The sequence below is a fragment of the Saccostrea echinata genome, unplaced genomic scaffold (assembly GCF_033153115.1).
Source record: "Saccostrea echinata isolate AGI-Se365-2 ecotype Australia unplaced genomic scaffold, CSIRO_AGI_Sech_v1 ptg000054l, whole genome shotgun sequence".
Lineage (NCBI taxonomy): Eukaryota > Metazoa > Mollusca > Bivalvia > Ostreida > Ostreidae > Saccostrea > Saccostrea echinata.
In genome coordinates this window covers 38,840,220-38,858,487 of record NW_026889803.1, presented here as the reverse complement: position 1 = coordinate 38,858,487, position 18,268 = coordinate 38,840,220, and the positions used below count along the sequence as shown (strand labels likewise).

Sequence of the window (18,268 nt, the reverse complement as noted above, 5' to 3'; positions counted from 1 at the left end):
GTGATCTCTTACAGCCTCGAAAAGTCAGTATCTGTGAAAATTTAAGCTCTGAAAGGGGGGGGGGGGGGGGCTGGCAAAATTTTTTCTAGTCAGATTATTTATTTCCATGGCAGTCAGGGAAAAATAATTTATTTTGAAGATGATCAATGATAGAGTATTTATTTTCTTCCTTACTGAAAAAGTTTGACAAGCAAAAAAATATTTTTTGAAACAAAGTTAAAACGTTCAAACTCTAAAACTCTATTTCGTTTGGGGGGGGGGGGGGCAACATAAGTCAAGGGCAGATTATTTATTTTCTTGCCAGTCAAAGACAGTTTATTGATTTTCAACTTTTTCGAGGACAGATTATTTATTTCCAAATTCTGCACCTCCATCCCTCTTCAGAATCAAATGGTCGTCCCCTTTTAGGGATATCATGATGAAACGATTGTTCAAAAAAATATGACGATATATCGCGATATTTCATGGCAATTTGTCAAGATCACTTAACGATCTAGGAACGCAAACAAGCAGGTCCCTCAGACACTGACGGTTATATGTACATTGCTTTCTGTGTCAACCTCCGAGAGTTTACATGCTTAGCATTGCTTTGCAACCAATTAAGATCATCCATACTGTAGAGCTACGGAGATTGCTAGGGGATCAAATGCGACCAAGAGAGATTGCTGTAAGACCGAAAGAGTCCACTGAGAGATCCTAAGGCGTTCAAACACTATGTCCTTCCAAAGACATCTGAGGGATCATTGGGGAATCTAAGAGATTGTTTGGCGATCTTTCTGCGTCCTTGGAGAACAAGTCTGAGGGATCATTGGGGAATCTAAGAGTTTGTTTGGCGATCTTTCTGCGTCCTTGGAGACCAAGTCTGAGGGATCATTGGGGAATCTAAGAGATTGTTTGGCGATCTTTCTGCGTTCTTGGAGACCAAGTCTGAGGGATCATTGGGGAATCTAAGAGATTGTTTGGCGATCTTTCTGCGTTCTTAGAGACCAAGTCTGAGGGATCATTGGGGAATCTAAGAGATTGTTTGGCGATCTTTCTGCGTTCTTAGAGACCAAGTCTGGGGGATCATTGGGAAATCTAAGAGATTGATTGGCGATCTTTCTGCGTTCTTGGAGACCAAGTCTGAGGGATCATTGGGAAATCTAAGAGATTGATTGGCGATCTTTCTGCGTTCTTGGAGACCAAGTCTGAGGAATAATTGGGAAATCTAAGAGATCGTTTGGCGATCTTTCGCGTTCTTGGAGACCAAGTCTGAGGAATAATTGGGAAATCTAAGAGATCGTTTGGCGATCTTTCTGCGTTCTTGGAGACCAAGTCTGAGGAATAATTGGGAAATCTAAGAGATCGTTTGGCGATCTTTCTGCGTCCTTGGAGACCAAGTCTGAGGGATCATTGGGGAATCTAAGAGTTTGTTTGGCGATCTTTCTGCGTTCTTGGAGACCAAGTCTGAGGGATCATTGGGGAATCTAAGAGAATGATTGGCGATCTTTCTGCGTTCTTGGAGACCAAGGACCTCTGGGAGATTCTGAGAAATCATGGCGATGGTTGGGCGATCGTTGAAAGATTGTTGAGAGGTCTGTCAAAGTTTGCAACGCTCAACAATCTCTCAACGGTCGCCACTTAAAGCGGGTTTAAATGTGCAATTGTCTTTGACTACATCCAATGAACTTTACTTTTTATTAAGCATTGATCAACTCCTGTTATAAAGATTTATTGAAATTTTTATTGAAACCCTTGTAGCATTTCTTACATTTTCACCATCTTGTTGTTATCAATAATGCTGTGTTAAGGTAAGAGTTTGTACACAAAATACTGAACTGTAGAAATTAAAGTCGAAATCAATGAAATAGTATGAAAAAAATAACATGCTGACAGCAGTACCTATAATTAGATAATTATATAATTGAAAAAAAAATAGTTAATTAATCAGCTAATTGATTAAACTTGTATCAACTTGAACTTTAAATGACCTTTCTATACTGCATTAAAAATTTCTAAAGGTTGATCCTAATTAAAATTCTCTAGATTAATAAAGAGATTAAACTTTGTATACAAAAAATGATTGATTATTTCTACCATATTCCAATATATCTGCCCAAGTACTTGCTTAATTTTAACCAAATTAAGAAGTGTCTAACAAATTGAAATTCACAGGCCAATTTAAAACAGGACAGGACTAAAGAAGCAAAAACTATAACAATCTCTCATATAAAAACAAAAAAAGTTGAATACATTAAATTCATAATATCCCAGTAAAATATATTGCACATTTGAAGAAACAATTTTTATCTAATGAAAGTAAGATAGATAAAAGTAGAATACCAAAGTGGTATGTTCTACAAGATACCTTATTTTAAAAAATACATATATATGAACATAAAACCTACACAGTTTTTAAGAAAACTACATTATCACATTCAAAAAGAAAAAAATGGAGGACTCTAAAATGTTAAAAAAAGATACAATAAATGCAAAATATACCTACTAACAGTCAAGTGAACAATACAAATATAAAAAGAAAATGTGCACTTAATATATATCACAGCCTCTTTCAAGGATGCTCTAAGACAATAATTCAACATAAAACTTAACAACTTTGATGGGACTGTGCACAAAATAAACAAGTGCCCAAGAACAGTTTGTAGGAATATAAATACATGTAACCACAGTTTTGTAAAAATTAGCCTTTTGATTTAAGAAATACATTTAGTTATAATTCACAAATTCTACATATACTGGAAGATATTACAATTATATTATCAAAAGTCTCAACAGTAGCCCTACTTTTTAACATTACATGTAGCTCAGTTATTTACACTTGAAGTAAATTGGTGCATGTGTGTTTCTAGCATTTCCGTTCTGAATCTTTAATTGCCAGTATAAATGTTACTCTTCATTGAAAAGAGGAAGTCAGATATAGACGTATTACATAAAAATCCATGAGTAGTAAAATGAAATATATGGATAATTCTATTTTCATTTACAGGCAAAACAATGTCCATTTAAATTAGAAGAAAAATAAAAACCGAGAGAACTGTGTATTTGAACTAGTTAACATTTGTAGCACGTTTCATTAGAAACTGCAGCAGTTTAAAATGTTAAAGAGATTATTCCATTTCAAGTAAGCACAGCTTTTTTGTCAAAATCACAGTGATCAATGTAAGGAATAATATTTCTGGATGTACAGTTTTATACTTGTGGGGCAAGTTTACTGACACCAAGTTGATTTTTTAATTTTTTGAGAAACAAAAGGCAACACCATTCCAGGAAAAAAAGGGAAAAAAAATTAAAAAATAATAAACATACATGTAATTATGTATGCCTTAATGTAATCTAGTGTATTATCCAAATTTTTATCAAAAATGGACCAAAACTATAGGAGAAATGATATTTTTAAAAAAATTCACAGCATATTCTATTAATGTAGCCATGGCAAAACTTTAATGAAATGAAAAACCAAATGAACAGTTTTGTAATTTGATGTCCTCTAAATGTGTATGCCAAGTTTTGAAATCGGGCAAAAACTTTGAGAAATTAAAAAAAATAAAGATGCTTACAGATAGCCATAAAGACAGACAAACACACCACTGAAACGTTACCAATGCATAAGGTCTTTCTGGTCTTTTGACCAATAGAGTTAAATATGGACCTTAATGTATATACATATTTTTGTAGATCATACAAATATCCCTCATCTTTGAAAAAAAATACATATATATAAATAAATATATATACATCTATGATAAAACATTTGTATGATTGTAAATATGGCATATTTGCATAGTTGCTTTCTATATATAGTACACTACAATAAATGTCTACATTATAACAAAACACAATAAATATAAGTGACTTATATTTAGGAGATAATAGGATATGAAGTTATATTTTGATTTAAAAATAGTAGTACACTTACACTGTACTTAAAACTAAAAGAATTTTAAAGCAAAAAATGTCTCTAAAGATTCCAGAAGGTAAACTTTATAAGAAAAGAATAATCAAACAGAGTTTCTATATAATTTCTAGCATTCTTTAAAGAGGCATTTTCTCATTCCTTAAGAAAATGATTCACAAAGGATTGCCCCTTTCCTAGCTCCAGAGTATCAGAAATATGCCAAATTAAAAGCTTCACACAAAATTTAACTATGACTGAAAGCCATCTTTCTCAGTACATGTATCTACATTACATCTTTTTTATATTACAACAAAATTCTTGTTGCATTAAACTTCGCTGACCATATGATCATTTTTACTTGTCAATGGTACAAACGGTAATATAAAATCTGACATTTCACTGGAATCATCTCCGCTCTCGTACAAACTATCATCGATAAACACTTGTTGTGGGATTGGTTTCATGGCTGTTAGATTTGATGACAAATCAGTTGCCATGGAAACAACATGGCTTGAGGTAGTGTTAGAGTCATCCATTTTCTCAGATAATTCCACATTCTTTAACTCAGTTTCTAAATTCTCTAAATCAATTATCACAGAGTCTGTATCACCAATATCAATAGAAGTTTCATGAAATGAAGTCTTGGCACTAGGGGAATGAATATCAGCAGTTACTAGGAATTTTCCATCTTTTGTTTTATTAGGCCTGCTAAAAGATTCCATATCAACAGATACACTCTCTTTGTTGGATTTTTTCTTTCTGTGGCTCCCTCTTGCTTTGGAGGAGATCACCTCAATCCTATCCTCCTCCCTAGGTGACTTAATTTTTAAACTTTTGTCCAATGACCTTGAAACCCCACTTTCTGAGTCAGTCACAACTATTACTGGAACATTTTTTATATCCTTTCTTTCCTCCCTGATTGCCTTGGGTTTCTTGATTTTCTTCCCTTTGGAATGCATTAATCCCAGTGTAGTTTCCATTGGAAGACATACAGGGGCATCTCCTTGTTTTGGACTCCTAATCTCATCCAGTGGGATTTCAACACTCTGCATGGAGAAATCATAATAGTCCCAAGTTGGAGTTTCTGGTCTTGGCCCAGACTTGTGTTTGACCTCATTATATTTCAAATCCTCCACCTCTATAGGGACACTGCAGTCACCTGTCCTTGACATGCTGGTGTCTTTTAAACTCTCAACCTTTGTTTTCATTTTGACAGATTTCACAACAGATGAAAAGGCCGATTTTCTGCTTCGTTCTGCCACATCATCTGTAATGTCTGTCATTTCAATCACATTTGAGATGCTACTGTAACCAGACTCATTCAGCTCTTCCTCTACAAACTCCCCAGGAACTGCAATTCTAGCAGTCTGTCCCACATCCATAACCATTACTTCATCTTGCTCTTCAATTTGTTCTTCACCAATGTTCAAAACAACATTCCGTGGAGTAATGGCATCTTTGGCGAAAGTAACCTTCTTAAGATCAGGGTCACTCGCTGCTCTGTCAGAAATTTCTGACAAATCACTTTCAGACAGATTCCTAAAATCAGGATTACTATAGAAGATTTTTGCAGAATTTGTTATCTGGAGTTCGGAAGCACAATATACCCTCATGTTGGTAGGAATAGTATGATTAACACAAGGAATTAGAGGGTATTTCTCTTTGACGATTTTTTTGACAGCCTCCTTTAGAGACATGTGGAACATACCAATGAGAAAAGATCTCTTGCTGTATTTTTGAGTAATACAGACTTCTATCTGGACACTCTTTTCTTTAATCATGGAAGCAGAGATACCTTCATACTCTAACTTTTTGGAAAACTTGAAAGTGGAAGGAGAGAAAACATGCTGAATACCTCCTTTATTTGTGGGTGAGAGAGAGGATTTGATGTGGGCATCAGAACGATCAACTTTTATTTCTTCTGTCTTCCGCTTGGAATCTTTTTTTCTGTCGGGCATCAGAAAGCTTTTCACATATATGGAATTAATGTTGGATGTCTGAGCTGCAGAATAAAATAAATGTCTTACTTCAAGCAGTAATCTTAAAAGATGTGAAACTTAATAGTGAATAATCCATGTGGTTTGAAAATGTTATTACTGATACACATCATAGTATTGAACTTACGGGGAGGAAGTAGAAGATCGCTTATCTGCCAAACTTTTATTTTCAGAGTTTCCTTGTGTGAGTGGTATTCAAATGTCAGGTGAAGATAACCCATGGCTGTAAAATTGAATCAAAACATTTGATACCATACAAAAGAAGGTATAACCTATATTGCTATGAATACTGTGAGCTTTATCAAAGGTTACAAGTCTCATGCTTCCCTGATCAGATTATTAAAGTAAATGGATTTGAAGCATCATGCAGACTACTGGTACTTTGAGTGTTTGTATATGCAGTTTTGTAAATGTGAATTACCTGGTGGTTTGATGTCTTCTGCCAGTCCATCTTCAGCTACCTGTGATCCTATTGTGGATGAGACATGTGACTGGTCACATGGTTGATCTTGAGTCTCCTCTTGGAGCTGTTTTCTAACTTCCTCTGTTGACTTGACCATGAGCTCTTTCACTCCTGTGTCATAAAACAAGAGAAATTCTACTTTTTTAAATTGTGAATCACAATTGACACATTACTACCACAATTATTTATGAACCAGTTGATGAATTTCTAAAAGCTTGTTAATAAAACACCGTAGTATTGTAGCAAATGAAAGTTCTTTGGATTGTCCTTTAGATTGATGATAAAGCTAGAAATCCTTTGGTAATTTTCATTATATAGCAGACATATGTGGCTTATGCAGAATACTTATCTAATTAATACATTTATGACATTATTAACATCATCATGATCATGCCAGTTTTACTAGTACATGTTATTCCTCACATACATTATTTCCTTAAATGTAAATATTCGCTTATGAAATGTGTTAATTCTACACTGACAGTATAAACCAATATCTGGTCTTATTCTGAAGTTTTGCAATAATTAAAACAGAAACTTATGAAGAGCTAAAGAAGCAATCAACTACTGGTAAATATACTCTCTTAGCATTCTGAAAAATGTTAGTTATATGCATAAGTTATGTCATTTCACCACTACTGAAAGTTTCATGTTACAACTAAACAGAACTATGATGAACAAACCTGTTTCATCGTCAATTTGATCATTTTCATCTGTTGAAAACATTTTAAACATGAAAGTCTACATAAAATTGTTTTCTCTGAATTTGCAACTTTAATAGTACTTGACATAATTGATTTAAATCTTTTTTTGGTCAAAAAGAAATACTAACAGATTTCCAAACTTACTTAGTGATTCCAGCATACTGAAGCACTCTCCTGCAGCTAAGTCCAGACATGATTTGCCCTCGCTGTTCTTTATGTCATGACATCCTCCTGCATCAATCAGGAGACGCAGACATTCGACATGGTGTTCTTGTGCCGCATAATGAACTGCTGTATTACCCACCAACAAATCTTTCTTGTTAGGGTCACCTGATTTAATATTATAGTGAAAATTATATACACGTATCATTTTTTAAAAGAATAATATATACATCACACAATAATTGCTTTATTCTATATTATATTTTTAGCTATTTTTGAGGACACAAAAGCTTCCATCATCACATGCCATGGGGTATATATGTCCCTTACAACCTGGTAAGCAGCTTAAAAATAATTAAGTATGGTTGAGACATGCCTGACATGGGTTATTGGGTTTAATTTTTAATTAATTCATAAACTACTAAAAATTAACACTTTTACACCCCACAATTGTCAAGTGCTCTAATTATTGAGTTTGGAGCACTGGCTGTGTTTTGTTCAAATGATTAAAACTATACATATTCCTAGTATTCTAGGTGATTCTAACAAGCAGACCCATTGCATTTTGGTACATTGAAACTACATGTACTATATTCGATGTATTTTAACTTTATGAGGGTCTGTCCTAACCCCTGAACACACAGTTAAATCATTCTAACTAAATTTACCTTTTTTTGATAAGAGCAAGTTTAGAATGTCCAACTCTCCATTATTTGCTGCCTCATGCAGTGCACTCCATTGGTACAACCCAATAAGATTTGGGTCATAACCCTGCTGGAGTGCTACTTTTACCTCGTCTATGTCACCATATCGAACTGCTTCATGTAATTTTGTGTCAAATGTGCCCTCTAGGCTTCCCATAAAATCTGAAAAAAAAAACGATATTGTGTTCTACAAAGTTTTTTAAACGTCAAATAGAATAAGGAAACAAGCAAGGAACACAAACAGTCCCATTACATCTAACTTATCTTGGTCTATATCTATATATTAGCAAAATTATTTTAAAATTAATTTTTTAACTTAATAACGTACGAAATGAAAGAAATTTACTATGTTTTTCATCAACCTAATATCTATATTGTTATTAAAGCAACAATATTGAAAGAAAAGTACAAATTGATAACTGAGGAAATTCGAATGCAAAGAAATAGATAAAACTGTGAAAATTCAAGCTTTGTTCAGTAAGTAGGAAATACAAAAAATATATATTATAAAATATACCTTTTCAACTGCTGCATTTACATCCATAATGTTGTAATATTTAATTTGTCATGCCTCAGTGCTTGTGTAACTACTGACGCCATTTGCGAAAAATCGTGTGGGATTAGGGACCTTCGATACTAATCTGGAGTTTTCGATTTTAATAGGCAAAAATGAAAGAAATTCCGAAGATGACAGTGCATGCTGGGAAATAAATGGCGCCTATCATTGCGAAGAGAGACAGTGCGGGCTGCCCTTGAAATTAAAGTCGTCTTCATGATATATCTGCACAGCGGCTCAATACTTAAAGCAGGATAAAAATCTACACACATGCTTAAGTTCATTGTAATGGGATTACGTGGTTTTTTCTTGCTGGCAGCAAAGATTTGGAGTTTTCTGTGTTACTGTTTCAAAAGACAAGCAAGATCTGTAAGAGTTCCTGTTGCAAGTTTTGAAAAAATATAAGATTTCGATTGCGCATATGTTAAACAAATATATGAATTAATTATTGTATTTTGTCAAAGCTTGTAATTTGTTCAGAGAGTTGATTTAGGCTTGAAATGACATCAGCTTAAAATTTCGTAAACAGAAAAGAAAATAAACATTGTAGGTTAATATGTAGGACAGTTGAATTTATAGGATAATAATCTAAAACTTCAGTAACAACTTAAACAATAGATATGGTTTAAAAGTGGTCCAATTAAAACAAAAGGAACACCTAATTTTCAGAAGTTTCTGTATCCCCTCAAGATTTCAATTGAAGAATACTGTTGTTATTCAAAGACCCCACAATATATATGTATCCCCCTGAAAATGTGCATGATACGAGATCATTACCATGCTGTTTGTGAATGAGTTGAGAAGCACTATCTTTTGTTTTGATTGGCAGCTGGGCAGCCACCCATGCTACCTGAAGATGAGATTACCTGCCCAATGCATCAAGCTAACCATGTAACTTATCACTCTGAGTAAACAATTTTTTACACTGTAAAAGCAATATGCAGTATGCCAAACATAATTGTAAACAATTGAAAGCATACAAGACATATTTTGTGATTGGTTGCCTTTGATCTCCTGATAATGTTCACTGATAGGATTACTACTGTCATAGCAATACAGTATTTGTGTTTCTTACATCAAACCTGAGTGGTATCCACAATCCAAGATCTAATTAGATGATTGAAATCATTATATTTTTTCATAAATAGGAAAAAAAGTTTTCCAAATTGGACTCCTTACATGTGTATATGTGGTTTAAGTTAAGCCTGCTAATTTACAGAATTCCCATTATATTATATAATAGTTTCCTTTAATGGAATGGAATTTCAGCAATTGTAAAAAGTAAATGTCATGTTATATGAAATAATAGTCACCAGAAATATGCAAGTCTTTATGGGAGCATATTAATACTGAAATTCACTATCAGTAATCAAAGTGAGGTCAGAAGAAAGATGTCTATAGAATTTAAGTAAGCTATGATGGAAAAAGCCCATCTTGATTTTCAACTTTCAATTAATTTAGAATGTCTATATCAGTCATTAATATAAAATAGCTATAAGACGTTCACTTTCAGAACAACTTATTTATAAAAGATTATAATAAAAATTCAATGATGAACATAATTTATTGTGCATCAGCAATTCTTGGCAACTGAAATTGTATGTGTTGTAGACATTAATGAGGAAATGATGTAATGTTGGTTATGAACTGTGGTATCTTGTCATTACAGATTATACAATACCAGACTGTGAAATATGAAGTTATACCACTGTCCCCTCTCTCTAAACACCGGCTCAGTGAGTACTTTTGTAATTTATACAAGTAAATATTTATATAAGCAGAAATATTCTTCAGGGATTCAATTTTCTTTAGTTCATTGATTACATTTATCAACTGACTTAAACTCCTAAAGAAATAAGTTGAAATGGTATCATTTATCTTATAGGGAGCACCAACAACAAAATTTAGTCCTCAAGTAATTGTTTCAGATCGTAGTGAAATTTCAGCCCCTGAAAATTTCTTCTACAGTCTTAATAAACATAATTTCATTAAAAATTTTGTTTATACCAACTTAGAACATCAGCTATATTTTGCCATCAGAATAGTGAACTGTGTATTTCTAAATCTAAAATTGAAAATCATCATAATGGTCGGTTTTAATGTATGCTTTTTGTATTAATCTTGAATTATTAATGAGATGTTGGATTTTCAAAGTTATTATTATGCTCCTTTTTTATTGTTAAATTGACTATCATTTCTTTCTTCATAGGTATGTTGAAAAAGAAAACCCTAGTTCTAGACTTAGATGAAACATTAATTCATTCTCATCATGATGGAGTCCTACGACAGACTGTGAAGCCAGGAACACCCCCAGACTTTGTTCTAAAAGTGTGTAAATGTATAACCTAAACTGTTGTAATAACTCTTAAAAATGATGTAGATTTAATTATGAGGCAGTCTGTGGATTTGATGCAGGCTTATTGATTTCAAAGAAGTAAATGTTTGAGTTAACTTGATTTAAATGCTTCCAAACTTGTAGCTATAAAGTAGAATTTTTTCTATGTTTTGTTTTAAATTTTGCAGGTCAATATAGACAGACATCCTGTTAGATTTTTTGTTCACAAAAGACCACATGTAGACTACTTTTTGGAAGTGGTAGGAAACTTTGTTTTTCCAGATAAAACAATATTTAGCTTGTCTATAATCAACTACATGTATAAATTTGTTGTGATAAATGCAAACTTTCAAAAAACAAATATAGTAATACATCTTTCACTGCAAATCATCTTAACTGTAAATTTACATACATAGTGATTGATTGACAGCACAATGCAGTAAAACATGCTTAACACAAAGACAAATCTATGTTTAGAACAACATTAAATTTTGCCACAAAGTAGGTCAAAGTTATGAAATTTTAACTGGGTATATACATAGAAATGTAATAAAAGAATCTCTGGAGTGTTGCAAGCCTAACATGTTTTACTTTACTAACATTTTGATTAATTTAAAGTGGCTTTGATTAGCAAGCATTATAATATTGTTAGATCACTAACCCCACAGTTATATTCATCTCATCATAACCTGTATAAAAGATGTATACTAAGCTGATTTGCTAATACGTCCATGTGTTTTTGTTTCTTTATGTATAGGTTAGTCAGTGGTATGAACTTGTAGTGTTTACAGCAAGTATGGAAATATATGGCTCTGCGGTGGCAGACAAATTAGACAATAATAGAAATATACTAAGGAGGAGATATTATAGACAGGTATTTATCAGATTTCTAGTGATGTCGATGCTTTTAATAAGTCAGTATTTGTGGAACGTGTATTGCACCATTTCTCATTCTCCTAGAATGCCATTTATTGGATGGAACTTCAAATATTCTTTGATGTTCTGGATTTACATTAGTATTTGAATATTTTTAGGACAGCTATACTCAGTTTCTTTCATATTTTTGTGATTTATAATACAGAGTAGGTACTAATTTTCTCATTTTCCTTAAAGTTCTTGATTTGTTTTCCCATACATTAGAAATTATTGCATGCTGTGTTTTATATAGGAGTTATCTTTCATAAGAGAATAAAAAAATAAAAAGTGGATAAATTTTATTTCATTCTTAGTTCTAAGAAATAATTCTGTATTCTGGAGAAATTTTACATATTGTGATTATTTGTTTTGTGATAGATGTTGAAATACACTGTAATTTTTTTCTTATTTGCAGCATTGTCGATTTGAATTAGGTAGCTATACCAAGAGTCTTTTGGAGATAAATGAAGATCTGTCAAGTGTTTTTATACTAGACAATTCCCCAATAGCATATAAGTATTATGAAGGTATGGTTTTATAGATCACTTTGTTTCCTAATGTTTGGATAATTAAGCAATATTTTATTAAAATATTTTTGCAATAGTACATGTCCTGTTATCCTGTGTTCTGCAATGTATAATACATGTACCAAAATTGAACTACTTGAAGTGTAAGACTTCTCAAGGCTGGTAGTTTTGTTGTCCATATACTTGTAGTCTATATTTTTAAAGTGAACTCTTCTGTTTCAGATAATGCAATTCCTATAAAGTCATGGTTTAGTGATCCCACAGATACGTCACTTTTGTGTTTACTGCCAATGCTGGATGCATTACGATTCTGTAATGATGTCAGGTCAGTGCTAAGCAGGAACATTCACAAAACTTACAACATGTTAGACTGACAAATATCACTTTTACATGTGTGTTAGTGTGTAAATTTTACCCAGCAACAAGTTATAGTGCGTGACTGCAGAGCCAGCCTACTTAACTGGGCTGTGATAGAATGTTGAATGTATGACAAACAAGCAGAGAGATGCAGAGGTGGGAAGAATGACCAAGGAACAGCCAGGTTACTGCTAAATTCAGATTGAGTTTGTTTATTCCTTGCAAATAAAAACAAATTTCTGGAGCTGTTTAGACCAAACAAAATTTGCTCTCCTTTTATTTTGTTTAGATCCTGCCATGTGCTTCATGGATTGAAATCATGTCATTGATTTTTTTCAAGTGTTTTTGTGTTGTTTTCACATAGGTTGGTCTTTCATTCAACTGAAGTCTTAAAGATTTTGATTATTATTAACTGATACACATGTTTACTAAATTCAACTGATATTGCAAGCTATTTGTCCATTAATGAGAAAAAGGAGTAGTACAGATTCATTTTCTCATAAGTGTAAGAATGTTATATTTGTATGAATGAATTAATTCATCGTGAAAGTTTCTGGTGCAATGATTTCATAAAATTTATAATGTACCATGAAAAAAAATTTATTATGTTTTAAATGGCAGCTGCGGTGCATCAGGACGTACTAATTCTTTCTCAAACCAATAAGAATTAGTTATACTATGTCTGACAGTTTTGTAATGCTTCTGAAATAATATCATGTCTTTTATATTATTAGTTACTGTAATATTGTAATTTTTGTATGTTAAGATTTTGTTGTGTGATGCAGATTAGGATATATTCTGTACGCCATATCAGAGTCATAATTAGGCATTTAATCACCTACAGCTGTTTTCAAAATCACACTTCATTCTTTATATAGGTTTAAATGTCATCCCCTTCATTGTAAATGTCATATACTTTTATGATTTTATCAGAAAAAATCCATTTAAAAAATACCTTCAATTTGAAACTGTTTCAATGGTTACAAAAGTAAGCTACATGTATGTCATGTTTTCATATGGGTAAGAAAGGGGGGGGGGGGGGGGGGGCACACTATCGAGTTAATAGATTTATTTTTGAATCATTGTTCACTGATATTGGTGATGAGCTCTAAAATCATCAATTGCAGGTACAAAACAAAATATTCAATTTTTCTTTTGAAACTGATCAGATAGTGCCAGTAAGTTTGATGTGATAGAACCCTATGCTGTGATTTTAAGAAGAAAGGGACTTCAAAAGTCCATATATATGTTGTTGGCCATTGTTAATGCTCTCTCGGAACACTAGAGATAAAATCTGAAATTGACTGTGATCAATGGTATGCCATGTACTAGTTGCTAGGAATTCTTCCAACACAATTTCAAGACTCCAAATTAAAGTTAAATATTAAACTATCACACCTGTATTTGTTATTAGATGTTAGAAGGTAGTAAATACATGTAACATATAGTGCAGAGTTCACATGTAGCATAGGAACGCATGTGTGAAATTATGATTAAAATGGCAAGCCACATCTGTACTGAATGAAAAATTGGTTAAAGCATTTCATTACTCTTAAAAATGTCAATGGATTTAACACTTTACAGATACATTATATTAAAATTCCAATTTTAGGCTGCTAAGTTGAATTTCACATATACTTGTATGTGTGTTTGTTAGGATTTGTGTGTATTGGGGAAGGCAATTAAAATTGGTTAACCTAATTGGTAAGAATAGTAATCAATTTAAAAAACTAATTGGAATTTTTGTTTTTAATGCTTTTTTTATTGAACATTTTTTTAAAATTCCACCAAAAAAAATTTTGTCATGTTTTGTCCACTTAAATACAATTGGGGTTAAAGCTACATTAGGGCAAATTATTTAAGCAGTGTTTGTAAATGACATGTAATAAATATTTTTTAGAATAACAGTCTCTTTTTTTCACTACATTGTCCTCAAATATGGAGTTGTGACAAAATTTTACCTCACATTATCAACTGTTAATTTACAATTCATTTTTATACTTTGTTATTATTGAAAACAGCACATTTAATTTTTGGCGGTGGGGGGGGGGGGGGATTCTATTTTACAAATGGAATGTTGGTACCAGTATTTTCTTTTAGATGAGTTTTTGATAACGCTTTAAAAGTAAAATTGCCATGAATGAAGTTTTTTTTTAGATAAAGAAACAATTTCACTACAGAAATATATGAAATTATGTAATTATGGTATTTTTTCATTTTTTGATTAATTGTATTCATATGGACGTTAAATTTATTGTACATATCTAAAATAAATGTGTGTTTTTCATTCATTTTGTCCATGCAGAAAACGTAGCTGTGATAAGTGGACATAGGTCCTGAGTACGCTTCAGGTATTGCACTAAATTCAGGATGATTGCTGGAAAGTAATGAATGACTGCCTTAAAACTTAAAATCTGTTTTAATTACTTGTTTATGTACCATATTTCCAAAGACTTTAGAATTTACTTTGACCATAGTAGAAAAGATATTAGTTAATAACTTAATATGTAATCCTGAGTAATACAGTCTGTAATTGTGTATAATTTTGACTATGTTGTAAGAAAATAATGTGGTTCTACGTTCATGAAAAAAATACTTTCTCAAGAAAATCATTACCGGTACTAATTTTGACAAGTATATTGAGATATGTTGAGGAAACATTTCTTTTTTTCCCATGAGGTCTGAAATGATAAATAAATGTGGCCTTTTTTAGAATCACTATAACTTTACAAGAAAAGTACATTTTGTTAAGTATTTTTCATTGTTGAAATGTATGCAAAGTTACGGACCATATTACTTTAAGGAAATGGACATAATTTTGTTGAATACTCTTGAAGAGAATTGAAATTCAGAATTAATTGAATGAAAGATGTTCTTTGATGTTCTTGAGTGAATTTTGGCAAAAGATTTTTGTTAAAACTTCCTGGTTAACAATTTGAGACATTTCTCACAAAAACAAGCAATAATTTTGTTTTGTATTACATTCAGTTTGTCTCATTAACATGAACTTTAACCACTAAAGTAATAAATTGTGTCTCTACTTCTAGTTTACTTCAATAATTTGAAAAAAAATGTTCATTTGGGATGAATGTTAAATTATTTTTTTGTTAATAGAACATAAAAAAAGTTAATTTTAGGACGGGTATGAATTGTATTCCTGCATCTTTCTGGTATGTTTAAATTTTATGGTTCAGTTGATGTGTTCTTTAATCATTCATTACATAGCCATGATACTCATTTCCTGATTATTGAAATCAAATTCCTGAGAATGTAATATTAAAAGCTTTCTTATGTATTTTAAACATTATGAAAGTATTGTATGAATGATTTCCATTGAAAAAACTTGTATTACTGTTGTCTGATATGAATGTGAAATATGATTTAAAATGTTTGGAGGTGCCTCAATGTGGCAGACCATTTTATATTGTTATACAATGTGGCAAATATAGATATGAATGTTGTAACTTGTTCATGGTCAGGAGGAGTTGCTCCCCTTGTAAAATAGTATAGAGAAATATAGTGAGATAGTTGCAGATAAAAGTACAATAAAATGCTGGACACTGGCAAAGTTAATCTGCTTATCTTCTGAGTCTTTCAATTGTTTTAAAACAATAGGTTGGAGAAATTTAGTTTTTAAACTTATCAACAAGGAATGGACGATCGCAAAGTCCTTTTATCTAGAAACATATTAAAAAAGGTCATATGCAGCACGTGTAGGATACAATTCAGTTTCTAATTTCCACATTCCTCAACTCAAGACAAACATGTTCCCAGACTCCCCAGTCATAACAAGAATCGGAACTTGCTCTCCGTATTGCAAAGTCACGAATACCCCTAATATTCTCATTTTTTTTCTGGGGGACTAGAAGAGCACACTCCTTGTTTAGGCACATTTTACGGACTTTACTGAATTTTTATCGCGTTATTACGACTTAAACTCTTACATGTATATAGGAGCCATGGCACGCACAGTCACAGAATCTCTCCAAAATATCTATGATAAAAGTCTTGGATACCATATACTTGTTTCACTCAAAAATTGAATGTATGTGTCATGGTTACCATGGAATCTGCACTAAAGGTTGAAAAATAGCATTTTAAAACATGTTCAAGTCCCATAGATAACGTTTGCAACAATGCAGACAAGTGACAGTGACTGTTTCCAAAACTTAAAAACTCGATGTCTTATATGCATGATTCAGATAGTTGGGAAATCAACTATTACATACGTTACCATGGGAACAAAGTTTTGAAAAGCAATAATTTTATTGTTTAGATCAGTCATACATTCAAAAAATGAAAGCGGTTATAAGTTGAAATGCAACCAAATAACAGACAAAGATCCTTATAACATATTTTAAGGAAGAAATGGGAAATTTTTTATTGGTTGGCAATAGTTGTAATACCGAAAAGTGATTTCACATTAAATCTCTGAGTGATTACATCTGTTTTTATCTTTTTAACAGTGCACATTTCTATATTTTTAAAGGCAAAGGTTTGCTCTAAATTTCCACATTTCAAAAGCATTAAATTTTATTTCAAAAATAGAGCGTTGCTTTGGAAATTGTATGAAAAATACACAAATCTAAAAAAAAATTGTTTCCTTGAATATTTGCCCTTGTATGTAAATTTCCAAAACCGTTATTTTTTACTGATATTTATAAACAACTTACCTGACTTTTAATTCTGGTTACACACTATCTCTAACAGGATGCAAGAAGCTTCCACATAAGTGATAGAGTTTTATATTGTAAAACCTGTCACTAGTGAACATTAAGCTTTTTCAAGCATTAAAAATGCATGCCAAATAAATCCATGGTAACCAGTTACTTAGAGATATATTCTAAATGATTTCTCTATAGCTTAAGAGGCAACAGGTGAATTTTTTTGTGAGAGTGGCTAATTTGGTTTTCTTAGTCTTACTTAATTAAGGCTCAGTTAAGATTCAAAGTTGTTGAAAATCTCAATTTTCCAAATTTATTCGTCTGTTATCGTGGCAATCAAGACACTTGGCAACCAAATTTTGTTTGATATATGTTTCTGGTGTCAAGGTTTAACAATGAGCAAAGTTTAGTGGAAATCGATGACCATGCGTGCCGGAAAAGTTAAATGATTACAGGGAATGTCTCTTAAATCGTTATATACATGTAACAAGTAAGTTATTTCGTTTTAACGAGATACTAAATGGTTATAACGAAAAACTAACTCTTTAAACAGAGATATTATTATCCCTCGTTATAACGATATTTTATATATACCGAGATACTAGCTCATTATGTCAAAATAACTATCTCGTTAAAATGAGAAAATTAACTCGTTATAACGCGATAACTTACTCGTTATAATGAGAAGTTAGATCGAGTTTGCATATTTTTTTTTTGTTCATTCACAAATTAATTTTACTTGTTTCGCATATAACAACTCCATTGCACCTAAAAAGTGACCTTAATTACTTAGATATTCGGGGTCACTGTGTCACGGTCACCATAAATGTTAAAATATGCCATACCGAAAGATTGTATTTTTCAAAGCAATTAATATGTTAAGTTTTTTCCCTGAGCGTTGACACTTTGTAAAAGATTTTGGATTTTTAATTATATTTGAATACTTCTTTTACGTATTCATGTCTCAATTGGTTAAGTAAAAAAAGTAA

At 32.0% G+C, this 18,268-nt stretch overlaps 2 protein-coding genes across 2 annotated transcripts; one reads left to right on the top strand and one right to left on the bottom strand.

Moving 5' to 3' along the window:
* Positions 1-3,986: 3,986 nt before the first annotated feature.
* Positions 3,987-8,522, bottom strand: LOC133205633 (ankyrin repeat domain-containing protein 12-like). Its single transcript, XM_061341473.1, has 6 exons — positions 8,443-8,522; positions 7,890-8,087; positions 7,204-7,389; positions 6,314-6,466; positions 6,020-6,115; positions 3,987-5,897 (listed from the first exon to the last, which is right to left on the bottom strand). Exons 2-6 carry the CDS (start codon positions 8,080-8,082, stop codon positions 4,222-4,224), a joined length of 2,304 nt encoding a protein of 767 aa, XP_061197457.1. The 5' UTR covers positions 8,083-8,087; positions 8,443-8,522; the 3' UTR covers positions 3,987-4,221.
* A 97-nt stretch (positions 8,523-8,619) lies between these two features.
* On the top strand, positions 8,620-13,640 carry LOC133205805 (CTD nuclear envelope phosphatase 1-like). The gene is made up of 7 exons (XM_061341688.1): positions 8,620-8,850; positions 10,151-10,217; positions 10,691-10,809; positions 11,005-11,076; positions 11,574-11,690; positions 12,147-12,258; positions 12,481-13,640. Exons 1-7 carry the CDS (start codon positions 8,752-8,754, stop codon positions 12,630-12,632), a joined length of 738 nt encoding a protein of 245 aa, XP_061197672.1. The 5' UTR covers positions 8,620-8,751; the 3' UTR covers positions 12,633-13,640.
* Positions 13,641-18,268: the final 4,628 nt, after the last annotated feature.